Genomic DNA, 21,987 nt, shown 5'->3' on the forward strand with positions numbered 1-21,987 from the left:
TATTGGAACTAGTGATTACACAAATATTTGTATCTGGTGATTGAGTTCTCGTAGACGGCACTCAAGTGTTGCGCGATCGTCTCTTTAAACTGAGACCTAAATGTAATAAACTACCAAACCAAAAATAAAATAAAGCGCTTAAAATAAACCTTTGATTACGAAACGCGAAGTATGCTCTTCTTAGCGATAGTACTGCGATATCAAAATTTCTATTAGAAATTGAAACTTCTCTGTCAAGTACATACTATTTGACATAGGAACGCCTTATTTTTTTAATTGAAAATATTATTCATACTAAGTATAGCAGAATATTTCTGGGTTTCAAAGTCAAAATTAAATGTCTATTCATTTCAAAATTTTAAAAACTCGACTATAAAACGAATATATTACACTAGAATGGTTTAAAAATTCGAATAGGTAATCGGTATGTTACAAAAAAAGGAATAATGGAGTATCTGACAAATAATCTGCACAAATTTAACTCGAATAAAACGAACAGAATTTTATTCGAATTCGAAATTTAAACAATCAATTTACTAGTGGCTGAGTGTAAATAATTAAACAAACACTTGTATTTGGTAATCGAGTCCGTCGCCGCGCTCGCTCTTGAGCTTGACATTGGCGAAGGTGGAGCCGACGCCGCCCGCCGTCACCGTCACCTTGCCCTTCGAGTTCGCGCGGTCCAGCGCTGAGATGCCCTGGAAGCAGTTAACCAAATGTTCATTAATTGAGAAACAAAGAACTAAAAAGTTGTTTGATTTGTGTAGTATCGATAAAAGGCACGAGTCATGTGGTACACCTCGGCGGACTATTGTTCGGTCAACTCTAGTTTGAAGCCTTTATGTAGAGTTCGACTACAGAAATACCCCCATCACACATGCCAAATCAAAACCTTTTAAAAAATTAATTATTTTTATATTCATAAAACACAATTTAATTATTTTTACGTTATACAAATAAAGGGTTAAGAATGAGAAACATACTCGTCATCCTTGACGCAGTCTTAAAACTTCATATTATGTACTTAATTTTTCAAAGTATATAAAAAATAGTAAATAAATTTAAATAACGTTCGATTTTTATAACTTACTCTTATAACCTTCTCGCCATTGTAGAATACATTCTTGGTCCTCGTGGTGAGCGGGATCGCGGACAACTTAACTTCTTCAACGAACGCCAGCTGACCGTTCAGGCTCGTCCCTATTTGCATAGAATGTGAACTGCACGCAGTCACGAAGAACAGCACGGACACAATCACAGACAACGTAGACATATTGAAATTTCTAAATGGAATTTTAGACAAACGTTCGATTGCTAAACTGTGGAAACACGAACTGTATTTCAACAAAAAAAAATAAGTTCGATATTTAAAAGATTGGTCCGCTATATTCACGCGATGAAACACAGCACTGCTATTTTATAAAAGTCAAAATAGCTTCATTCACTTGGTGCTTACGACGTTTTGTCTTATAAAATTGTTTGAAGAGCAGTTTATCTCAGATGATACTGTTTTCTCGAAGGTATCATTCAGATATCGTTATTTTATCTATCGGAGACAACATTTATTTATTGATATGACTCAATATAGATTACAAATGTCTTTCGTTATTATTGCCAAGGTGTGTTATTGAACAAAGGATTGACATCTTTTGCAATCCTGTCATTTGTCAATTAATGACACAAGTTTAGTAAACAGATTAGAAACTTTCTGCATTACGGAATTAATAATCTTTAGGTAGTAGATAGGTACCTACACAGTATCCAAGCATATAAAAAATCATTCCTTTAATTATTGAAGCACACCAAAATACAAAAAACAAATCAATATTCTTCCTATATCCTATATCAATATTCGTCCTCAGATTTATGTAAAGTCTCGTGACCATACTGTTAAAACCTATTAAATAGTATGATCTGTATTGATTAAAATGAGTATTATCAGATATAAACACCTGAATTTTCTGAGGGCGTTTTCACATTTGCGATATACGAGTATGTACTACAAACGATCTGTCAACATGTTCATGGGGCGTTTAAAACTCGTTGTCTGCAGATTCATTTAGCGTTTAGCTAATAAATTAACATACTTACTAAGTACATTAATATATAAAAATGGAAACATAAAAGTTTTGTTTTACTTTTTTGTTGTGTGTGTTTAATTTTAATGTAGTGTATTGCCATAAACCTAAAACATATTTTTTTTTAGTTAAAGTGCTCAAAATACTGAACAGTCTCATAAGCACATAATAATTTGGCACAATGTTTTATGTTATTTTTTCCTGAATTGTATGTCGTCGTCGTCGTAATAGACCCGACATCTATTTTTACGAAGTCAAGCTACGAATAGCTAGTATGTTACCGCCCTAAGCTGTTCGAAACGAATTTTCAAGCGCACGCATTCAATAAGCCGTCGGTACGCGGACGCGCACAAAGACCGCATTCCACGCAAAAACATTTTAGGCCTTAAAGTTCAACATTCCATTCCCGTGCATGAAATATGAAAAATTGGTAGGTATTGTGCGGGGACAGGTTTAGAATTGTTTTCAGCCCAGATGACGGTTAATTAACTTAAATAATTGTTCTCTACATAAAATTAAGTTACGATGATGATAAAGAGGAGAGGAGATAAAAGAAGAAGACGACCCCGGATGGCAGAATGGTCATCATACTGATATTATAAACAGAGTTCTGAGTTTAACTCGCGCTCTAGCAATCATTTAAATCCTGCATTTCTTATGTAACTTTAATTGCTCGTATTTATTGTGTATTTTTTTTTCTTTTTTACAATATAGGAGTAGCAGACGAGCATGCAGTCCACCTGATGGTAAGTGGCTACTGCCGCCCATGGACATCTGTAATCAATCCCATATAGGATTAGATATTCCTACCTGAGGGCGGCCACAGATGCGCCGCTACCCCTGAGGACTAAGCTGGAACGCCTCGGAAAAGTATGTCTCCCTTACCATACCCTTGAAACCCGCACACAGCAGCGCCTAACACTGCTGTTATTAGGTAGAAATAGGTGTGGCGGTGGTGCGGTGGAGTCGAACCACAAAGGGTTTGTTAGAACCTTCAAATGTCCATGGAGATCAATTACGAGTAAGAACAGGTTTGAGATGGAGATCACAAAACAGGGAATAATATATGGTAGTACGTGCTATGAGTGAAGAAGCTTAAAATCGTCAAGAAGAAATTTGTTTCTCGAAGGTTTCCTCCACGTTTCCTAAACTCCAAAATTAACACTTTGAAATGGAAAACGAAAAAACGTAACGTTACCGTAACAAATGAGATACAATCCATTTCGCATGTGCGGGGGGGGGTCACAAAGTTTTTAGCACCCACACGCCATCTGGCGTTAATGTACCCAAACTGGGCTAGGATCCTGTCACACTTACAGCCCCATGAATTATTACTTGTTTATTATTTAGGATCGCACGCGGCTTAGCACATGTGGGTTTGATGTATTGAGAGTCTACACCGCAGGAGAGGGTTCGTGGATTACATAAATACATATTTAGATTTAAAGAAGCAAAATATATTGTGGTTACGCATGTTGGGTAAAAAGCCTGATCATACTTTAAAGTAAATTATGAATTAAATTAAATTAAAAAAACTACTTGCTAACAAAAATAGGAATCTGAGCCAAAAGAGGAATTATGTGTCACAAAACATGTCTCATTGAAAAGTTGCTTAAACAAAATAACATCTACCAATGTATGGCTACCAAAAGCTTTTAACCGTAGATAATTTAGTTCGTTATTTAACGCAACGCATTCATTAGCCACGTCACAACGCCGACCGATCAATCCCCGTGCATCCACTGGTTATTCTATTCAGCGATTTATTAACGCAACGCAACGCAACGCGATCATTACTTTTGTTTACGAGGCGATAACGCGCCGCGCGCACACATACTGCGTTAAACGCGCAACTCTTGCCGAAAAATTGCACGTATATTTTTATTTTATTGCTTTTATCGAAATTTAAACGGACAGATATTTTAATTGAATTGTGGTTATGTCATTTGATGTGGTGTTTTATGATATGGACGTTCTGATTGCATTTAACCGGTGGGAATGGACTGGATATTGCTTGTCAGATTTTAAAGTCTGTTTGATATTTTTATTGGGAAATGAGATATCGTATACGTATGGGTTATGGGAGAGTAGTAAACGAATAATTAGATGTTTACTAAGCTTAAAAGTGTCGTTTGAGCGGTGTTTGTCACGATTAGGTCCAAAATGGAAACACTCTTCCCGTGAAGATGTTTAAACCAAAACATACTTATAAATTTCCTAGATATGCTGGTGTTAGTTAGTTTAGTTACACAACTATAGGGCTCGAGATGTCGTGTGTGCGTTCGGCACGCTCATCTCATGAGGGACAGCACTGAGAAGAGCCTCTCCCTCTCGGGACGTGGCTGGCGTTAACATCAGCGTCGGCCATCACGTTGCCGAGTCGCGAATGTAATGCTAACGCTCTCTCGTGACCCAGCACTGAACGTACAGAGGAACGCCGCGGAGTTTTAGTCGGTAAGAGTCCGACATACTCCTTCTGCTCCCCCGAGCAGAAGGGCATCCATGAGGAGAAAAAAAAAACGTTACACAACTATAATTTATTATTATATTTAACTATATCAGTGTATTGCCAGTTATTTGTATGAAATCAATTTAATTTACAGTTTTATTAAAATAACATTTAACTGCGATATTTTAAAATGGTTCCAAAATTACAATTCATCCGTGGGGAAAAATCCCATATATTTATGAAAAAAATATTCTCACAACAGAAATTGTCAGCTATTTTTATCCGGGCATACCGCAAGGAGCGGTGTTTAGGTCGTCCAAGTAGGCCCGGATGAATTATTACGTTATCATATAAATAAGGATTTAAGGCATCAGAATAAATTTCGGGAAGGCCGGGCGAAGCTCACAGTATTATTTCACGTGCAATTTGTTTGTTTTTATTGCGTTTGCAACCGGCTAGAGCCGTATTAATATTATAACACTCGACACTGCTGTGGAATTCAATATTTTTCATACCGCCCGTGTTTGGATTTTTGTAATAATGTAAGTTAATAAATGTGTGGTATGTCGAAACGTAGTAATATATCATATTTCCTACGGTTATTAGTCAACCGTATTGGTTACTATTTAAACTGACTAAAATGTAATATAATTACTTGATCTAATTGCCTAAGAGTTCTCCTTAACTCTCCCGAAGTTGTAGCGTTGTTGCAATCTCAGGGGGGAGTGTTAGTAGCAAATTTTCATAAACATTTCCGTGATTAAGAGCGTCTGAGCAATATTAATGATGTTATCATAACGATGATTTGACTCGTTGTATGTCGATGTTGTTAGAACACCCGACCGAGAATGACCTGCTGAGAATGGCGAGCTTTTAACCTCCATGTCCTTTTTGATCAAAGGACTTATTTCATATGTACGGCTAAAGTTCAAGAAAAAACTGAAGGAGAGAGAAGAGAGCCTGTTGAGAGTTTTCTTACTTTAGATGCAACTATTCCTCAAGATATAAGTAAGTCAGACATAAATAAATAGTAATTTCGTATACAATATTGATAAACTTTAGCATTCATTCTTAGTCAACTGATATGTTTGTTTTCCTATCAGAAATAGCAGTAATAGCAGTATCTTAAGTATTTGTATAGGAACCCAAAACAATAAAGGCCATTACGGCTCCCCCGTAATACTGAAATGGTATAATCTTAAAAATAGAGCCACCACAAAAAGTTGGTTATAACAATTCGCGTCACAAATTGCCCGTCCCGGCGCTACACGCGGCAATGTCGTACATCTTAATGCAAACCGAGTTATAAAGGCCCGACCTTTTTCTGCTAATCTATCACCTGTCTCCTTCCCGCTTTACTTTTATTGCATACGTGGGAATAGGACGGCAGTTGAACTGTTATCAGGCTTAATATGACAATTCATTGTAGGTATTCTAGTATACGGGGGAAATGGGGAGGTGTTATTAACAAAAACATCCCGTAATCGCACTGCCTTCCCTCTTTTGGACTGCTCAAAGTTCCGCATAATTAAATAGTGATTAGGAGCTTGGGGCTGGTTTCCATGGAGATGATTTATGCAGCCGCATACATGGGCTTAATTAGAAAGAGGTATTTTTTTCATCACCTCATACATATTCATATTTTTAGGGGTTACAAGCCCCTTAGGGAATAGATTTTTTTAATTCCTTTTGCAGTAACTTCTAGTATAGGTTGCAAATTTCGTAGCTCTAAACCCATCGAGTTAGGCGGTAACTGTAGTGTTTGTCATACGTAATTATAGCCTAGGTACAGTTTTAATTTGTTAAACAAATGCATTATAAAAAATCCTTTTTGTCATAAAAGTTAAGTGACCAATGTAAGAAATCTACAGACACTAGATGTAGACCAGAAATAAGTATAAACCGTTTTATTTTAATTAGAAATTAAACGAACTTACCTAAGTGAAGTTCCAATTTCAATTGTACGAACTGCATAGTCTCGAAATGATAATGTTGACATGTAGTACACCGCCAGTCGTCAGCCTTGTGTCACGTATATTCAGAGCTAAAAACCTCGAATTCAAATAATTTAAAACAATATCCAACCTACTTATAGCGCCCCCTACCGGTAAATGTCATTAAGTTTAGAGATCCTGGGGTCAAGATGTAAGTTCATTAGCTCGATTATTTTACAACATAGATGATATTATGGGTAATACTTATCGTATATAAGTATGGGTGGGTGGGTTATAATATCATTTCGAGACTATGCAGTTCGTACAATTGAAATTGGAACTTCACTTAGGTAAGTTCGTTTAATTTCTAATTGTACTTCACTGCATAGTCTCTTCAATGATAATGTTGACATGTAGATGTTTAGAGATTTGTAAAATAACGAGCTTATTAAACAAAATACAAAAACATTTAAATCCTATTATTTTTAAAATTCCTAATTTAATATATCTATTTAAATATTAATTACAGTTATCAAGTATACGTTTGATGTAACGTCTCTACTACAAAATTGAACTTAGATCTGATCCATTCAGCTATCCTTCTAAGAGGGTCTTAACTGACACTCATATGTTTAGACGTCAGCGTAGCAGCGTGGTAATGCGTGCTCTCTAATGGTATGTATTGTAAAAAATGATATATCAATGCCATCATCCTCCGTGGTTGATAAAATCTAGAAACTGTCGTCTGGGAGGTCACTGTATTATAAGATTACATAAAGGAAATAAACTTATTCTTGTAACTCTCAAGTGTTACTAGGCCTATCTAGGTAATTTTATTAAGGATGTGCTGGACAAATACTATGATTACTATGAAATAATGGTAATACTAGATTGTTTGAACACTGGTTATAGTAAGGTTTAAATTCATGTGGCAATTTAATATACAATATCTTCCGCCAAGCAATTTGGTTAATATACAATAATGTTATTATTATGTTTATGTATACTTTTTAGAAGTCTCGACTCAGATGTAGGCGAATCGGTAGTAATAATGGCATTCACGGGCTTACACCAAGTGAACGTCATAATATATACGATATCTATTGTTTTTATATATTACTTATATATTATTATTGTTTTTTTTTTTTTTTTTCTTTTTACTATATGAGTAATTACAATAACCAAAAAAAGTAAATAGTATTTTTTCTTCATCTCCATTAAATAATATATAATATTTTACACTTAACTCGCTAAAAATATTTATACATCAGATGTAACTATCCCAAGTAATAGCATACTTGGGATATGGAGGATAGAAAACCTAAATATGCATTTTAAGAACAAAAATAATTCTAGATATATATATATCAAAATGAAAAGAATATTGTAACCAGTCTACAGATAGATCTAGTTATTTACACTGTTTAGGCCAAAATATTATAAGCACCAGCATCACGTTTTCATTATTGCGTCTAACATTGCTTGTAGAGCAACAAAATCTTGAGATTCGTGTATAGAAACGAAACGCTCCTCGAGGAAGCGAGTAACATACAGGGTAAAGCGTTGACGAAAAACAAATGGATTTAGATCTTTTTTTTTTTTTTTTTTAAATTCATATGAGACCCAAAAAACAACCCTTCCAAAATGAAAGGTTTATTTATTTATTCATTTTTTTTTTTTTTTTTTTAACACTATTTTTTAGGACTGTCTGGACCAGTCTGGTACTACCACAAACTCCCCAACCGTTCAGAGATAATCTTTAACAACAATTATTTTATTAGAAATAAAATGAATATTTCCATTTAAATAGTATAACCTTAGTCATGACATGTAAGTCATACTTCTTGTAGGTTTCCTAGTAAATAAATCTATTTAAAAACCTTCAAAGTGTTAATTCGCAATGTATAATCTTGATTTAGTGATAGCAAATTCATTCTGAAATTATTGAATGTATTAGGGAAATAAAAACATTTTTTGGGTATTCAATAAATCCAATATGTGCCTTGATATTACGGTTAAATGTGGGTATTAAACACCATGCTGTTTCTATATGAAATAACTGTGGAGTTGCCTACATGTATTAGGGTTTCACCGTGTTGAAGATGATTATTGAAAAAATATCTTTAAGCACAAGCAACGCTGCATTTAACTTTAAATAGTTGATCGGATTTGTTATTTAAATCAAATAACAAAAATACCGAGAATAATGACCATATGTTACATAACTGATTGTGTCCCGATAATAAAAATAATATGACAACTACCACCTGTAATTATATCTATCTGTAAGAGGGATAGTATTTTGATAAACGTTATTAAAATTGTTATATTTATATATACATATCTTTGCATTTATTATAATTTTTATTTTTTAATATTATTGTTATATATATTTTTTTATTTTTTTCTTTTTATTTCACCCTTGTGTTGATTTTTAATCTTTTATCTAATGGTAAAGCAATTTGATTTTTTATTTATTTATTGCTTGTATAATACAATGAACAACCTTAACAGTTGTATTATTTCCAATTATCGAACTATCTTTTAAGTAACCATTAAATCCTAAAGAATGATATAGCTTGTTATGTCTATGATCCTAAATTACTAAGTGTCGTTATTGTTCCTTGTCCATTATTATGACATTTCAAATAGGAACTATGTTATATAAATATATAACTGACACAATGTCCCTAGATCTTAATCAGTTATGTATGGTCTTGTATATGTTTAAAAGGTTAGTATTAACATAAATATAGTGTTCTGCTCAAACCAAAGGAAAGAACTTGAAATGCATATAATTTCCATTTAACCATAGACATGTAAACACTGTTTAAGGTAATCATGAATTAGTATCCAAATATGCATTCTTGAAAACAATAGTAAGTAGTGAGTGGAATGCCAGGCTTTATTTAAAGCTCAAGATTAAGACCAAGATATTCAATATAAACCAACATCATCATCATCAGGTGTTGGTAAAGTAAAAAATTGGTTAAGAGTAAACAATATGTTACCACTAATGTGAGAAGTCTTTCTACATACATACCGAGTATATTTTGACAAAATCTTCATTCCTTGAGAATATTGAGTTTAAGTGTTTATACAAATACTCTTAAAGCTAACCACTTGCAAAGCTTGCGTCAATAGTTATTTGTTACAACTGGTCTTTAAAATTATAATTATAATCGACCACATTATTAACCACTCACCTAAAAATCTGTTGTGATTGAAGATTTATTCCAAAGGAAACTTCGATCAAGCCTTTCTGTGACACAGGTATTTGTGCATGAGGCTTGTTGTAAGTCAGATAATGACCCTATTTGGTATGAGTATCTCAAACTTTTGGATGAAGTTTATCATAGGATGAAGTGTAAATATCTTCGTTATATTTGTTATTATAAAATATTGTACTATATATATATGAATTGAACAATCATTGTTTCTTAAACCATTTTGCTGATTATTTGTTCCAGTACTTGTACTATGAAATTTCTTCTTATTATTTATTATACATAATAAATGACCAGCACCAGTAATAAGATAATTGATAGCAAATTATCTTTATAAAGGCAAATAATTTAAAATTATTAAGAAACAATCATGTCAAATGCTCGAGAGCAGTAAGCATTCGCCTGATGTGGCATGGCATTTGACTCTTTACAGCTACAATAGTAACTGCAACTTGTGCAACTTTTAAAGTCTAATCATGTGTTATCCGTCCCACAGTTTCCTAGAGGCTAGTGTTCTTCCTTTAAACTATTTTTTCCTTTAGTCTATCTATCACCATCTAGATAGATGGATAGTTCCTTTAGTAAATTACTCTTTAATATGCTGATCTACCTAGATACCAAATTCTTATGAATGGTTAAACCAAATTTAGGTTCTTCTAGAGTATTACAAAAGGATATAAATTGTCATCTCTATATCCTGTATCATGTACATTATTAATCTGAATGATTCTTCAATAAAATGTTCATTCATTAAAATCATTACACCCACTCGATGGTAATAGTTGTGTCTATCTACTGATTATTAGTATTTTGTTATATGGGTTATTTACCCAATGTGAAGGACATAATACCCTATTAGAATGGGTGAATATCCGTTGTATCCGTCTACTTAATAGTAGTATCTTGTTATAGTTGTTATATAGGTAAATATCCAATATGTAAGGGTCCCTTATTTGAACGGATGAATATCCATTAGGTATATTCTACTCAATAGTAGATTATTTTATGTGAGTAAATACTCAATATAAACAGGTTAGTACCCATGAACGGGGCTAAATAGCACCCTATTTCTTGTAATGTAGGTAAATATCCAATATGTAAGGGTCATAACCTTATTTGAACGGGTGAATACCCTTTAGGTATATTCTACTCAATAGTAGATTCTTTTATGTGAGTAAATACTCAGTATAAACGGGTTAGTACCCATGCACGGGGCTAAATAGCACCCTATTTCTATGTTCATAGCTTTATATAAGCGAGATTTATATAAGGATTTAAATAAGCGAGATCACCTAAATAGGTGACAAGCTTAGTTAATGAACATAAGACGTCAAATTCCTTGCTACAGAACAATATGGTAATCTAAAAATCCTTTGCTTGGAAAAATATATATGTAAAAATTTACCTTGTCATTCCTCATGAATATATAAGATTATCATCTTATCTTTAATAAATGAAAATAATACATTTTCAATTTGCGACGGCATTCGTAATGGCCGCCTAGTACAAGTCTTCAGAATAATTTCGTCAAAATTCTTTATTTTCCATTGTAACTTTTCTGCACAATATATCACACCTACGTCTTTTATAAATTATTAATTGAAATATTTGTTATAAATTAACAATTTTTACTATAAATTACTTATTTTATTTCTTATTTTGAAAAATCATAAATGTACACAGGCTGCACGAAAAACGATAATGACATTTACCGGTAGGGGGCGCTATAAGTAGGTTGGATATTGTTTTAAATTATTTGAATTCGAGGTTTTTAGCTCTGAATATACGTGACACAAGGCTGACGACTGGCGGTGTACTACATGTCAACATTATCATTGAAGAGACTATGCAGTGAAGTACAATTCGTCATAGTAGTGCTATAGCAATATATAGACACATAACATGTGCTACTAAGCTTGTCATCTACTAAATTTTATTTCATAAATTCCCTTGTCACGAACACGACACTAAATCACTGGCACTAATTAAAACAAATGTCCACAAAAACTAGCAGTTTAAAAACATAACCCCATGTGAACTGTGCCTAACGAAGCTGAGTATTGCTTAGTCGCGATGACGGTATCACGTTAACCCTAAACTAAGCCGAATTAATTAGCGTACGAGCACCGCCGGCGGCTGACAGATGATTTTTAAACCTAACGCGAATCGGCCTTCTTACCGACCTTAATTACTGTGTGAATGATCACTCTTCCTTTCTAATATAGGACCAATCGAGCATGCAATCATTTTTATAAGTGACAAAAATTGATTGATTCTATGAATAAACCTAAATGGAATTGTAGCTCTACTTGAGATGTAGTGAGCCATAGGTGTAACAACACACCCCTGAGGAATAAGTTGAAAATCATTGTATAGAAACACACTTTAAACCAGAACACAGTAGCGCTTAATAGTATTGTTATTGATCGGAAACAGAAATTTCGATGTTACCTGCAATTCCTGAGTTGAACAAAGAAAGTGTCTAAAACCTCTAAATAATAAAATATTTCCGTGCCATTTTCAATAAAGCTTGCGCTAACACGCTTATAATCGCACGCACTCGACCAAAGTCCGTTAACAATTCCCTGGGGAACTTAAGATTATCGATCTCATGTACTAGTTAGCAGTCCCGTGGCTTGTGGCCTCTTGCCCACGTTAAGATCATGTCTTAAGATACGCTTATTTACTAAACTCCGCTCGCTCTATACGATAAAACACTTGAGAATACGTATATAATAATATACGTTTTGTATTTTAAAGCATCCCTTATGCTTATTTGTTTTTTAAGACATACCTAACAGGCTACATCTGAGCATAAAGCAACATTCTAACCATAACTGTCATTTAACTTGTATGTTTGCAGATCACAAAGATACCAGATGTATAATTAGCGTTGAGTTTAACTTAAATTAAACCGAATAAGGTGTAGAATTCAATGTTTGATTAATATAGTACTATCTTGTCTAAACAATACAACACATTGCCACTCCATAGGCAATGGGGAGACTTACAGCTCAATCGAGTCAAGCGCTCTTATATGAAGAACCACTTTTATGTAAGTGGCTATAGGAAAAAACAAGAATTAATCACTAATGGTTTTATGCTATTAAAAAAGGTTACATTCTGTAATTCTTTCAACCTATCATTCTAAACTATCAAAATCTACTTAAAACTGTGAAGCAAACTAAAAGATAAGCATTATAATTTTCTGGTTTGTTGAAAACCTTCACCGGATTGGCAAGCCAAGAATTGGATTCAGATTATCTTTACAAATATTAATTACATACAATATTAAAGTGTAATTTAAGTACCACTGATAAGTAAAAGATAAACTATAATAATTGTGATAGACGATTGTATTTAGAGTATTAAAACAGTACTATAAATGTATGATATTTATAAAATTCCTTAGCACATTACATCAAAGCTTCATTTTATGCATTTGGGTAAGTGAAGTGTATCGGCTAAGCAGGGCAAAGCGGAGAACATGAAGAGGGCTCCAGTCCTCGAGTACCCTAAACCGTTGGAAATAGTCGGTAATAGCCGGAAAACGAAATAATATTGTTCCCACGTTATCATACAGAATGAATAAAGAAATCTCCATATAAATTTACCTAGTTGCTAGGAAAATATTTATATAATGGCTAAAATAATAAAAGTCAGTTATAGTCTCTTCAACAGTTCACTCAAAAGTCTTTACGTCAAGTTGATCGCGGACGACTATAAAGAGCTATGAATATCCCGAATACGAATGATTGTAATTTCAATAATAGATAGTTATTCTCAATAGATGGTGTGGGAGATATAACATTAAATTTATAATTCAGTTTCTCATATTTACCACACATATTAAAATTTCATTAGTCATATGCACGCAATTGAGAATAAATTTCTAAATAAATTCCGGAATAACTGCTAAATATATTTATCACTTTGTAAATAACTGCAATGTCAATAAATTAAAATAAACACATTTCAAAGCAAAACAACAAGTAAAAAAAGTTTTAAAAATATCTGAATCTGACTGAACTAAAAAACAAGTTTATTAATACTGAAAAATGCACAAATATAAAAAAGCACATATCAGAAGAGAAATGCAAACATACGATTTACATTGGTTTATTTCTATAGATATAAGGGCTATAACAGTACGACTGAACATAGAGAAGGCTATTAGCTTCAGCGGCGCTTGAGCCAAGTGCTTCGAGACGACAAGTTAAGGGCCCTCCACTTGAGTAGAAATAATCTGTAATACTCGACAAAATAATGTTTTTCCACTAAAACAGGTCATAAATAAGGTTTTAACATAAACGTCGATAAACTTGTTGCAAAGAGCTAATTAAGTTTAAGTCATTAACTCAGATTACTTGACACGAAATCGGCTTGAATCAAGTCAAAATATAATTCGGTGAACAAAAACTCTATATTGATGCCTATATATCCTGCCTAATAATAGCTCTGGTGTTATTAGATAGAATAGATATCTTAAAGAGCTTATTGTGCCTTCCCTCATCTTTCGCATGAGATCACAGCAGGTACAAGGTACAATATAGCCTGTTGTTATAAAGCAGAAATAAATATGGTGATGTCCACGCAAGGTAACATCAGAAAGTTCTTCTACCTTTTAAATTCAGTTTTGGTCGAGCATAATTTTAAAGGTAAAGAATATTTTTTCACTAATAATATGCCATAGTATCTAAAATATGATACTTGAAGGCTTGTTAAAAAGTGGGATGACAACAGGTAAACGAGTAAATACCAGATAAGTATCTTGTTAGAGACAAAGGAAGTTGCTAACAAAAGCGGGCCGTATCGTTGTTTTTCATCCTGAAAAGAGCGCAAAGGCTCTGTGTGTGGTTCAAGTAACAAGTGCAGCGTTTTGATAATATGCTTATGAAAGATGCGTAGAGTCGACTATTACTAATACTTTTCTTCTCTGGGATGTCAGTTGAAAATAAGGTAGATTCATGAACCTGTATATGAAGATTATTTACCAAATTGATGTTTTTTTTTTCAAATTGCCGTGTTTGAAACTCGAACCTCTGACTTTCTAATGATATCTATCGCTTTTAGCTTCCATTACATGAGAATCATTATAAAAATAAAAAGACAACTACTTAAAATATTATTAATAATCTGTATTAATAATATATTACTCCTTTAATTTTGACGAATCCAACGATATATTAAAAATCCTCATACTCCTCCAAATAAAAGGTGGTAGAACCTTGTGTGGTTCGACTCCAGCGGCACCACCGCCACACCTATTTCTACCTAATAACAGCAGTATTAGGCGCTGCTGTGTTCCGGTTTGAAGGGTATGGTAAGGGAGACAAACTTTTCCGAGGCCTTCAAGCTTAGTCCTCAGGGGTAGAGGCACATTTGTGGCCGACCTCAAGTAGGAATATCTAATCCTATCTGGGGTTGATTACAGATGTCCATGGGCGGCAGTAGCCACTTACCATCAGGTGGAGTGCATGCTCGTCTGCTACTCCTATATTATAAAAAAAAACTCATATTATGTCAAAATCTGTCAAGCCGTTGTATATAATAGCTGCAGAATTAGGTTAAGAATTAGGCACAAATACATAATTACACGTGTACTATGCATTCATTCGAAACGCATTACACCGCAGTTGGGTCATAATCCTCTACCCCCTGTCACTTGTTCCCGGAGTGTCTTCGCAGTGTACCCGGTCCTCAAGTGCACAATAGGTGGCGCTGTCGCGGGCACTCGCTGCTCTTTACAACTTTAAACAATAATACCAACTGTACCTTTAATTGAACTTCCGTATCTGCGCTAAATTATATCCGGGGACCTGATACAGTTACTGCTGTTGTTCGTCATTTCAATACTGCTTTGTTTACTTCACTTTGTGGGAATATAATAGTGTTATAGAAACGCAATATCGTGTACAGTAATGTATAAAATTAACCTCTATATGCGTAATTTATACAAACGCCCACAATTTAAGTAACTCAGGTTTAAATATGTATCTCTCAAGATGTTACTCCCCAGCTCCTAATATGAAAGATCACCACTTAGCTTTACAAAATGTTATAAAACCGTACTTAATTGAATCCTACTACAAAAGTCGCTTTCACATTCACAAAGTTAATTTTAAAACTTCCAACTTTTACAGTACATTATCTAGACAGTCGAACGAGTATCGAAATAGTTACGGATAAAACGGCCAGCGAGGTGGAATAGGAAATGCTTAAAAAACATCGTAACAAGTTCAGCGGAGTAATCCCAAGTTGTCGGAGTCGTCAATCAGGGGAGAAGCAAAAACAACACAAACAATTGGAAAACGAAAATAGCTATTGTATTTGTTTCGTCATCCCAGATTTGTTAAAGTTCGCGGACGGAGTTGGGACCACATGCTAAAACAACACGTAACGAGGAGTTTAGCGGGACGCCAGTAGCAGAAATTGGTGACCGGCCGATCGGTAAGCTGTGACGCGTTCGTAATGAGTTCTTGCGAGTGCGAGTTGCGACAGTCCTCACCGCGTGGGGAAGCGGTCGTAATTTCCATTTCATGATTGGAACACTCGAGCCGCACCTGAGCCGGTGTTTGTCAAACCACTGACAAATATCCCCCGTTTTTGTGCGAACATCAAATATGTAACGAATTCATCGCGGCCGCTCTCGCAATTTTACGGTTACGACGCTTTGCATTTTACAGGACTGGCTTTAATGGCGCGCTCTAGTGATTCGTCGGTCTTCAAACTACTCATAATATTCTGTTACAACGTTTAAAGTCAGCGACATAGATTCTAGTGCTAGAAACTTTCGGTCTTCCATTAAATCTATTTCCATATCGATTCAGCACAGAAGAAACTTTAACAAATTGACGAGCTCAAGTGTATTTCCAGCAAGTTGAATTAGCGCAGTCAATGTCATATTCTCACAACATTTTCAGAGTGCTTTTAGGAAGTTTAAATTGTATTATTCGTTTTAACATTATTAATAACTTGACTTTTACGAAATAAAATATACTTATATAAGCAAAACAATTGGGCTAGTTCTAAAATCGTCGATCATTTTGTTTAGTAACATTGGTATTACGTATTCGACGTAATAGGACAGGACAACACAAAGGAAATAAAGTGATATGTTTACCTATAATTATATTTTTCATTCATGATCATAGTCAATATCTACATGTAGCTTTTAAAAAAAAGCAAATAGGTAATCATTATCTAATCGCCATTATTACGTAGATGCTCTTTGATTTGTTTTGTAATATAAAGTATAGATAATATATTCAAATATTAGAAATAAATTGAAGCTAGTTGGGCAAGCTTGTGGAGAAAGTATATTTATTTAACTGTAACTTTGAGATAAACGTAGAAGTCCAATTACAAAAAATAAAGTCCGCCAGATTGCCGGAAACTCTCGCTACGAGTGTAATGCGCAGTTAGCGACATATTTGTGTTAAACGTGACATGAATACTTATTGAATGGTGGAGCTATGTATCATCACCAATAATCGTACATATTTTTATAACATAGAAGACGTAAACGAGGTTGCAGTCCACTTGATATGTGGCATCTGTAATCAACTTCATATAAGATTCAAATTTTACCTGGAGTCAGCCATACGAGTAGATACGTTGGTCTCCGTGAGGAAAAAAATTGAACGCCTCGCACGAGTATACCTATATTACCCAAACAATAATGTATTTATGTGATTTTATATGAATGGTAGAAGTACCAAAGGCCAACCAACATCATATAGAAAGAATAGGCTTTACCCGGGAGCGAGCTTGTTTTATATTGGTAATTAGTGGTCATTGCTACCCACAGTACTCGATCAGTCAGTAGGCAATTTTATATATTACAGGATTGATACCAGCAAAGCGGAACTTAATAATTTTAAATATACTTAAGAGCGTGTTTATATAAAGTTTCATTTGCAATGGGGAAACAACATGGATGTATTATAGCCATGATTTCATAAAAGCCTGGATTAGATCACCATTATTGTTATGTGTATGCTCTCTCAGCTCAAACGTCGAGGTTTTTAAATCTCTGTATGTTCATATTATCACCAAGGTAGGCGAAGATATAATAGCATTACAAACTGCTTTAGTTAACTAATTGACAAAAAATGTGATACCCGACAGCTTACCTTCCCCCAGTACTTCCAGCGCTTGATTTAAAACATAGTTTGAATTACCTTGCCACTCGTGTCTTTTATTTCACGCCATAAATACTTAATAAGGAAAAGTTAAAGGCACCGTCGTTGTCATTAGTTACGTACCATTTCTCAAAACCATTCTCGCAAAAAGAATATTATTTTTTCTTAGAATATGTTTATTGATATCAAAAATTATATCTAGTTTTCAACTATTGCAAGTAATAATTTACTGTGAGAATAATGCATTAAAAAGGAAATGAAATTATTTTTCTTTCAATTTTATTTTATTGCTCGATTTATATTTAAAGTGAATCATTCTTGGTAAAATAATGTGTTTTGTTTCACCTTCAATTTGAAAATTTTAAGACGCCTGTACGAGTGTAACCCCTGAACATAAATATGAAATGTCTTACGAATTCCAAAAACTTGTGTATGCGACAAAATGCACCATGAATAAGCGACCCCTCGCCGTTCGCTTACATTATAAAACAACAAAGACGTATTCTATTCTAATAAAAATTTGAGTCGAGTTCGGAGTGTTCGAGAGCGTTGTTGTTCACCGCAAGTTCATCCGAATAGCCGCCTTATTCTCAGCTAGTTTGGGGCTTAGCCACACACGGCTTCAGAAACTTCACCCCTTCCTAACACCAGAGGTAATCCGCTCAATAATAAATGAGAGTACGTAACTTCGCGCCTGTACCGACACTCCGGCTTTCACGCTTAAAAACTTTCAAACGATCTCATCTTGGACTGTTTCGTGCTCGGAAACCAGCTCTAAGCTGTAATTTTAAAGTCCGTTTTGGGTTGTCGACTGAGAAAGGGTTCAATTCTAGCAGCGTACAGGCTCTGAATTAGACATGTGTTAAAAGCTTAATACACTAAATAGGTAAAGATGTCAAGTATGCTGCGTCCGCGGCTGAATATTCTTGCTTTTAAATTAGTTCTAGCTTTTTAGGTAAATTGGTTATTATGAAATGTAATGTCAGGTAACTAACTAATGTATCTTACAATATTAAATGTTTTTAGTAAATTCAGTAAAATTCTCTTTTTATTTTAGTCAAGATGACGGCTAGAAAAGCGTTGCCTATGTCCGTCTTGTTTGTCAGCGTTAAACGCTGTTGTATACTAATAAAACGAGAATCTTCTTCTTCTCTTCATAGTGTTTCCATGAAGTCCGGTCATGCCACTCTTGTCCAATGGCGACCTGCTATTTGACCAGGTCATCAGCCCATCATGCCAGTTCCTTCCTAACGTTTCTCTTGCCTTGTCTTAATCTCCACTCGAGGCGAAGAAAGCAAGAGTAACCTTCAAATGACTTGTATGTTGGTTAGCTACTTCAGTCTCACAAAAAAGACCTGTGACCAGCATTGGGGCAGTAATGGGTGGATGATGAAATACAAAAAAGCATAAAGAGTCTCGAGGTTTGAGCCCAACAAAGCTTAAGTACGCGCCGAGTATGCACGGAGCTTTACAACGCTTTTGATGTTTGTTCCACGTACCCACACCTCGACGGTCATAAGGAACCTGTCTTATCGCCATCTATAAACGAAACAATAAAAAAATCCTTTATTTGCAAGAACAGTATTTTAAGTCTTTCCAAGTACCATAAAAAAGTCAACGAGCAAAACCTTGGAAGAAAACGACTGAAGGAAAAATCATTGTAACTATTACAATATAAATACTTTAGTTTAGCTCATCACCCTGTCCAGGATTAGTAGACTTTACAGAACTTTGAGGATTTTTTAGCGAGATCCCAGCTTCTTTACGATATTTTACTTCAAAAATCTCAGATGCGTGGGATTTAATTCTCGGATGTTAAGAGCCAATATTGATGTAACTACTTATTTTATACCACTAGGCTGTCACTATTTATATCAAACCAATATACTTTTATATCGTTGAAAACTCTGCATGGATTTCTCTATCTCTACAATAACTTATTTTAATAGAAATAAAGCTAATCTCCTGTAACCCGTTAGTGAAGCAAGGGGTCAAGGCAGCATCATTCATAATTATTCAAGGGATCGCGTTATGTTCGAGCACTTACTAATTAGAGTCGGGGGCGCGATGACCGGCGTACATATATCTGTGTGCCAGCCGTGCGTACTTAGCTCGCCGGTAACTAATTAAGTTTCATGTATGACTTCATTGCGAACGTTAAAACGGATGGGTTTTTTATTCCTTTATCCAACCGCAACTTTACGCTTTTGTTTGTGTTTTATTATAACGGTTGGTATTATAACGGTGCGGTTAATATGTAAGTTCCAGTATTTATAGTTCTACCTTATCTTAAAATTAAGTATGGTATACGTCAATATGCCTTACCCATAATTCGTGGTGTCAAATTTTCGAATTCACAAGGAGGTCAGTAAGAATAATATTAATATTAGAACCACGTGGTATAGTACTGCTCCAAACTTTTCTCTGATGTCCTTAATACTCCGACCCTTGAACTACAATCACCATAAGTGAATTAAACAGTTAAAACGTACTTTAAGACCGAAAAACTCATTACAAATTCTCATCAATACAAAACGAATTTGTACCGATTTGCTAGTTTAAAAGTCTTTAGCACAACTTTAGTAGTTTGGTGTACATACCTCGGTACTACTCGTACGTGCTGTTCTGCGCCGTTCATCCCAAGTTTAGATCTATTCCCGGGCATGTAATTTAGTTCTAGTATAAAATTCTGTTAACAGCTCCATCAAAACTTTTCTTCACGGCTCATTAACTATTTACCTCTGGCGCGTTCCAAACGATTACTTTGCCAACTGAATAAGACTTTAGAAATACAAAATTTGTTAACGACGTCTTCAGACGAGATGAATACGTTATGTGTATTATTATCGGATTTACATTTTTACGATTATACGATAATGCATTTGACATGACACATCTTCTCTTACAATGAACCCCTTAATTAGTCCGCCGGAATATGAAGAAACGGACTGATGGAAAGTGGTCACTACCGCCCATTGACCAACCTTAAATAATTCAAGAGTCATTGCGTCTGAAAACTAATTTGAAAACTTCATATATTTGTCTTATCACTCCTCCCAAATCTGAATACAGCAACTGTTATAAAGCAGAAGTAGGTACGATTACGGTTAGAAACTTTACCTACTTCTAAATTTTATATACATTCTTGTTACAACAAGCGCTAATTCTCTCCGCCTCATTCTAAATTCATGGTATCTTATGAGATGCAAATACATTACCTAACGCCGACCCTTACCTTATGATCCCTCGGAATCCAACTTGAACCCTTAATCGCTTTAATTCCCGCCGCTCTTCACCTACGGAGCCATGAATATATTGCGCAAACAAATGGGACACTACATTACGGGTACGTTGTATTGTACGTTTCTTTAGTTAACAAAGGAGTTTACTGTCACATATGATATGATAAATTAGATAGCGCTCGAACTCGGGATTGACAAAACTATATGAGATGATGTAACATGTTTGAATCTTAGAGTACATTGTAAAATATTTCATGAAGGAAATTAAAAAGTTCTCCATCTGTTTTCATAGAGCAGCGTAGTGGTACACTCCGGACAAAACCAGGGTAGAGAAAGACCACACCATGTATTTAAGTAACATTAAGCATTGTCATGTCAAAGTCCATTAAAACATTAATTCATATCATGATGAATAAATATCACATTTGTATCAAATGAACTGAGCTAAATAACCATGCGTACCTTTTGGAACAGCCAGCGTCGTCACAATGCCTATTCTTGAACAACAATACAATTTACATAAGCCTGCAGGCGGCTGTTAACTAATGAACCGGCTTAGCGAGCTCCGATGATAACATAAGATATGTATGAACGTGAATGGCAGTTGTTCATATGAAGCCGTCCTCAAAAACAATGAATAATGAAGATGCGTTGTAGGGCTGCTTATACTCGTATATAGCTGGAACTGTCTTATTGGATACTCGTTATAAATGAAATACTACAATTGTATTGTATTGTTGTATTTATGCAGTGTACAGTTGTACAGCCTATCTGATGGTAAGTGGATACTACTGTCCATGAACATTTGTAATTAATGTCAGGTAAGATAAGCGTTGTACCTAAGGTCGGCCAAGATATGTTTCTGCCGTGAGGACTAAGTTATAATGCCTCGGATAAATATTTCTCCCTTTCG

The 21,987-nt window shown here is 34.7% G+C and overlaps 1 protein-coding gene across 1 annotated transcript; it reads right to left on the reverse strand.

Moving 5' to 3' along the window:
• Positions 1–478: 478 nt before the first annotated feature.
• Positions 479–1,294, reverse strand: LOC140750588 (uncharacterized). The gene is made up of 2 exons (XM_073084234.1): positions 1,091–1,294; positions 479–698 (listed from the first exon to the last, which is right to left on the reverse strand). The coding sequence occupies exons 1-2, from the start codon at positions 1,271–1,273 to the stop codon at positions 558–560; spliced, it is 324 nt and encodes a 107-aa protein (XP_072940335.1). The 5' UTR covers positions 1,274–1,294; the 3' UTR covers positions 479–557.
• Between the last annotated feature and the right edge of the window lie 20,693 nt (positions 1,295–21,987).

The sequence above is a fragment of the Epargyreus clarus genome, unplaced genomic scaffold (assembly GCF_041222505.1).
Source record: "Epargyreus clarus isolate Ecla_fem2 unplaced genomic scaffold, WU_Ecla_fem_2.2 ptg000021l, whole genome shotgun sequence".
NCBI classification, from domain to species: Eukaryota; Metazoa; Arthropoda; class Insecta; order Lepidoptera; family Hesperiidae; genus Epargyreus; species Epargyreus clarus.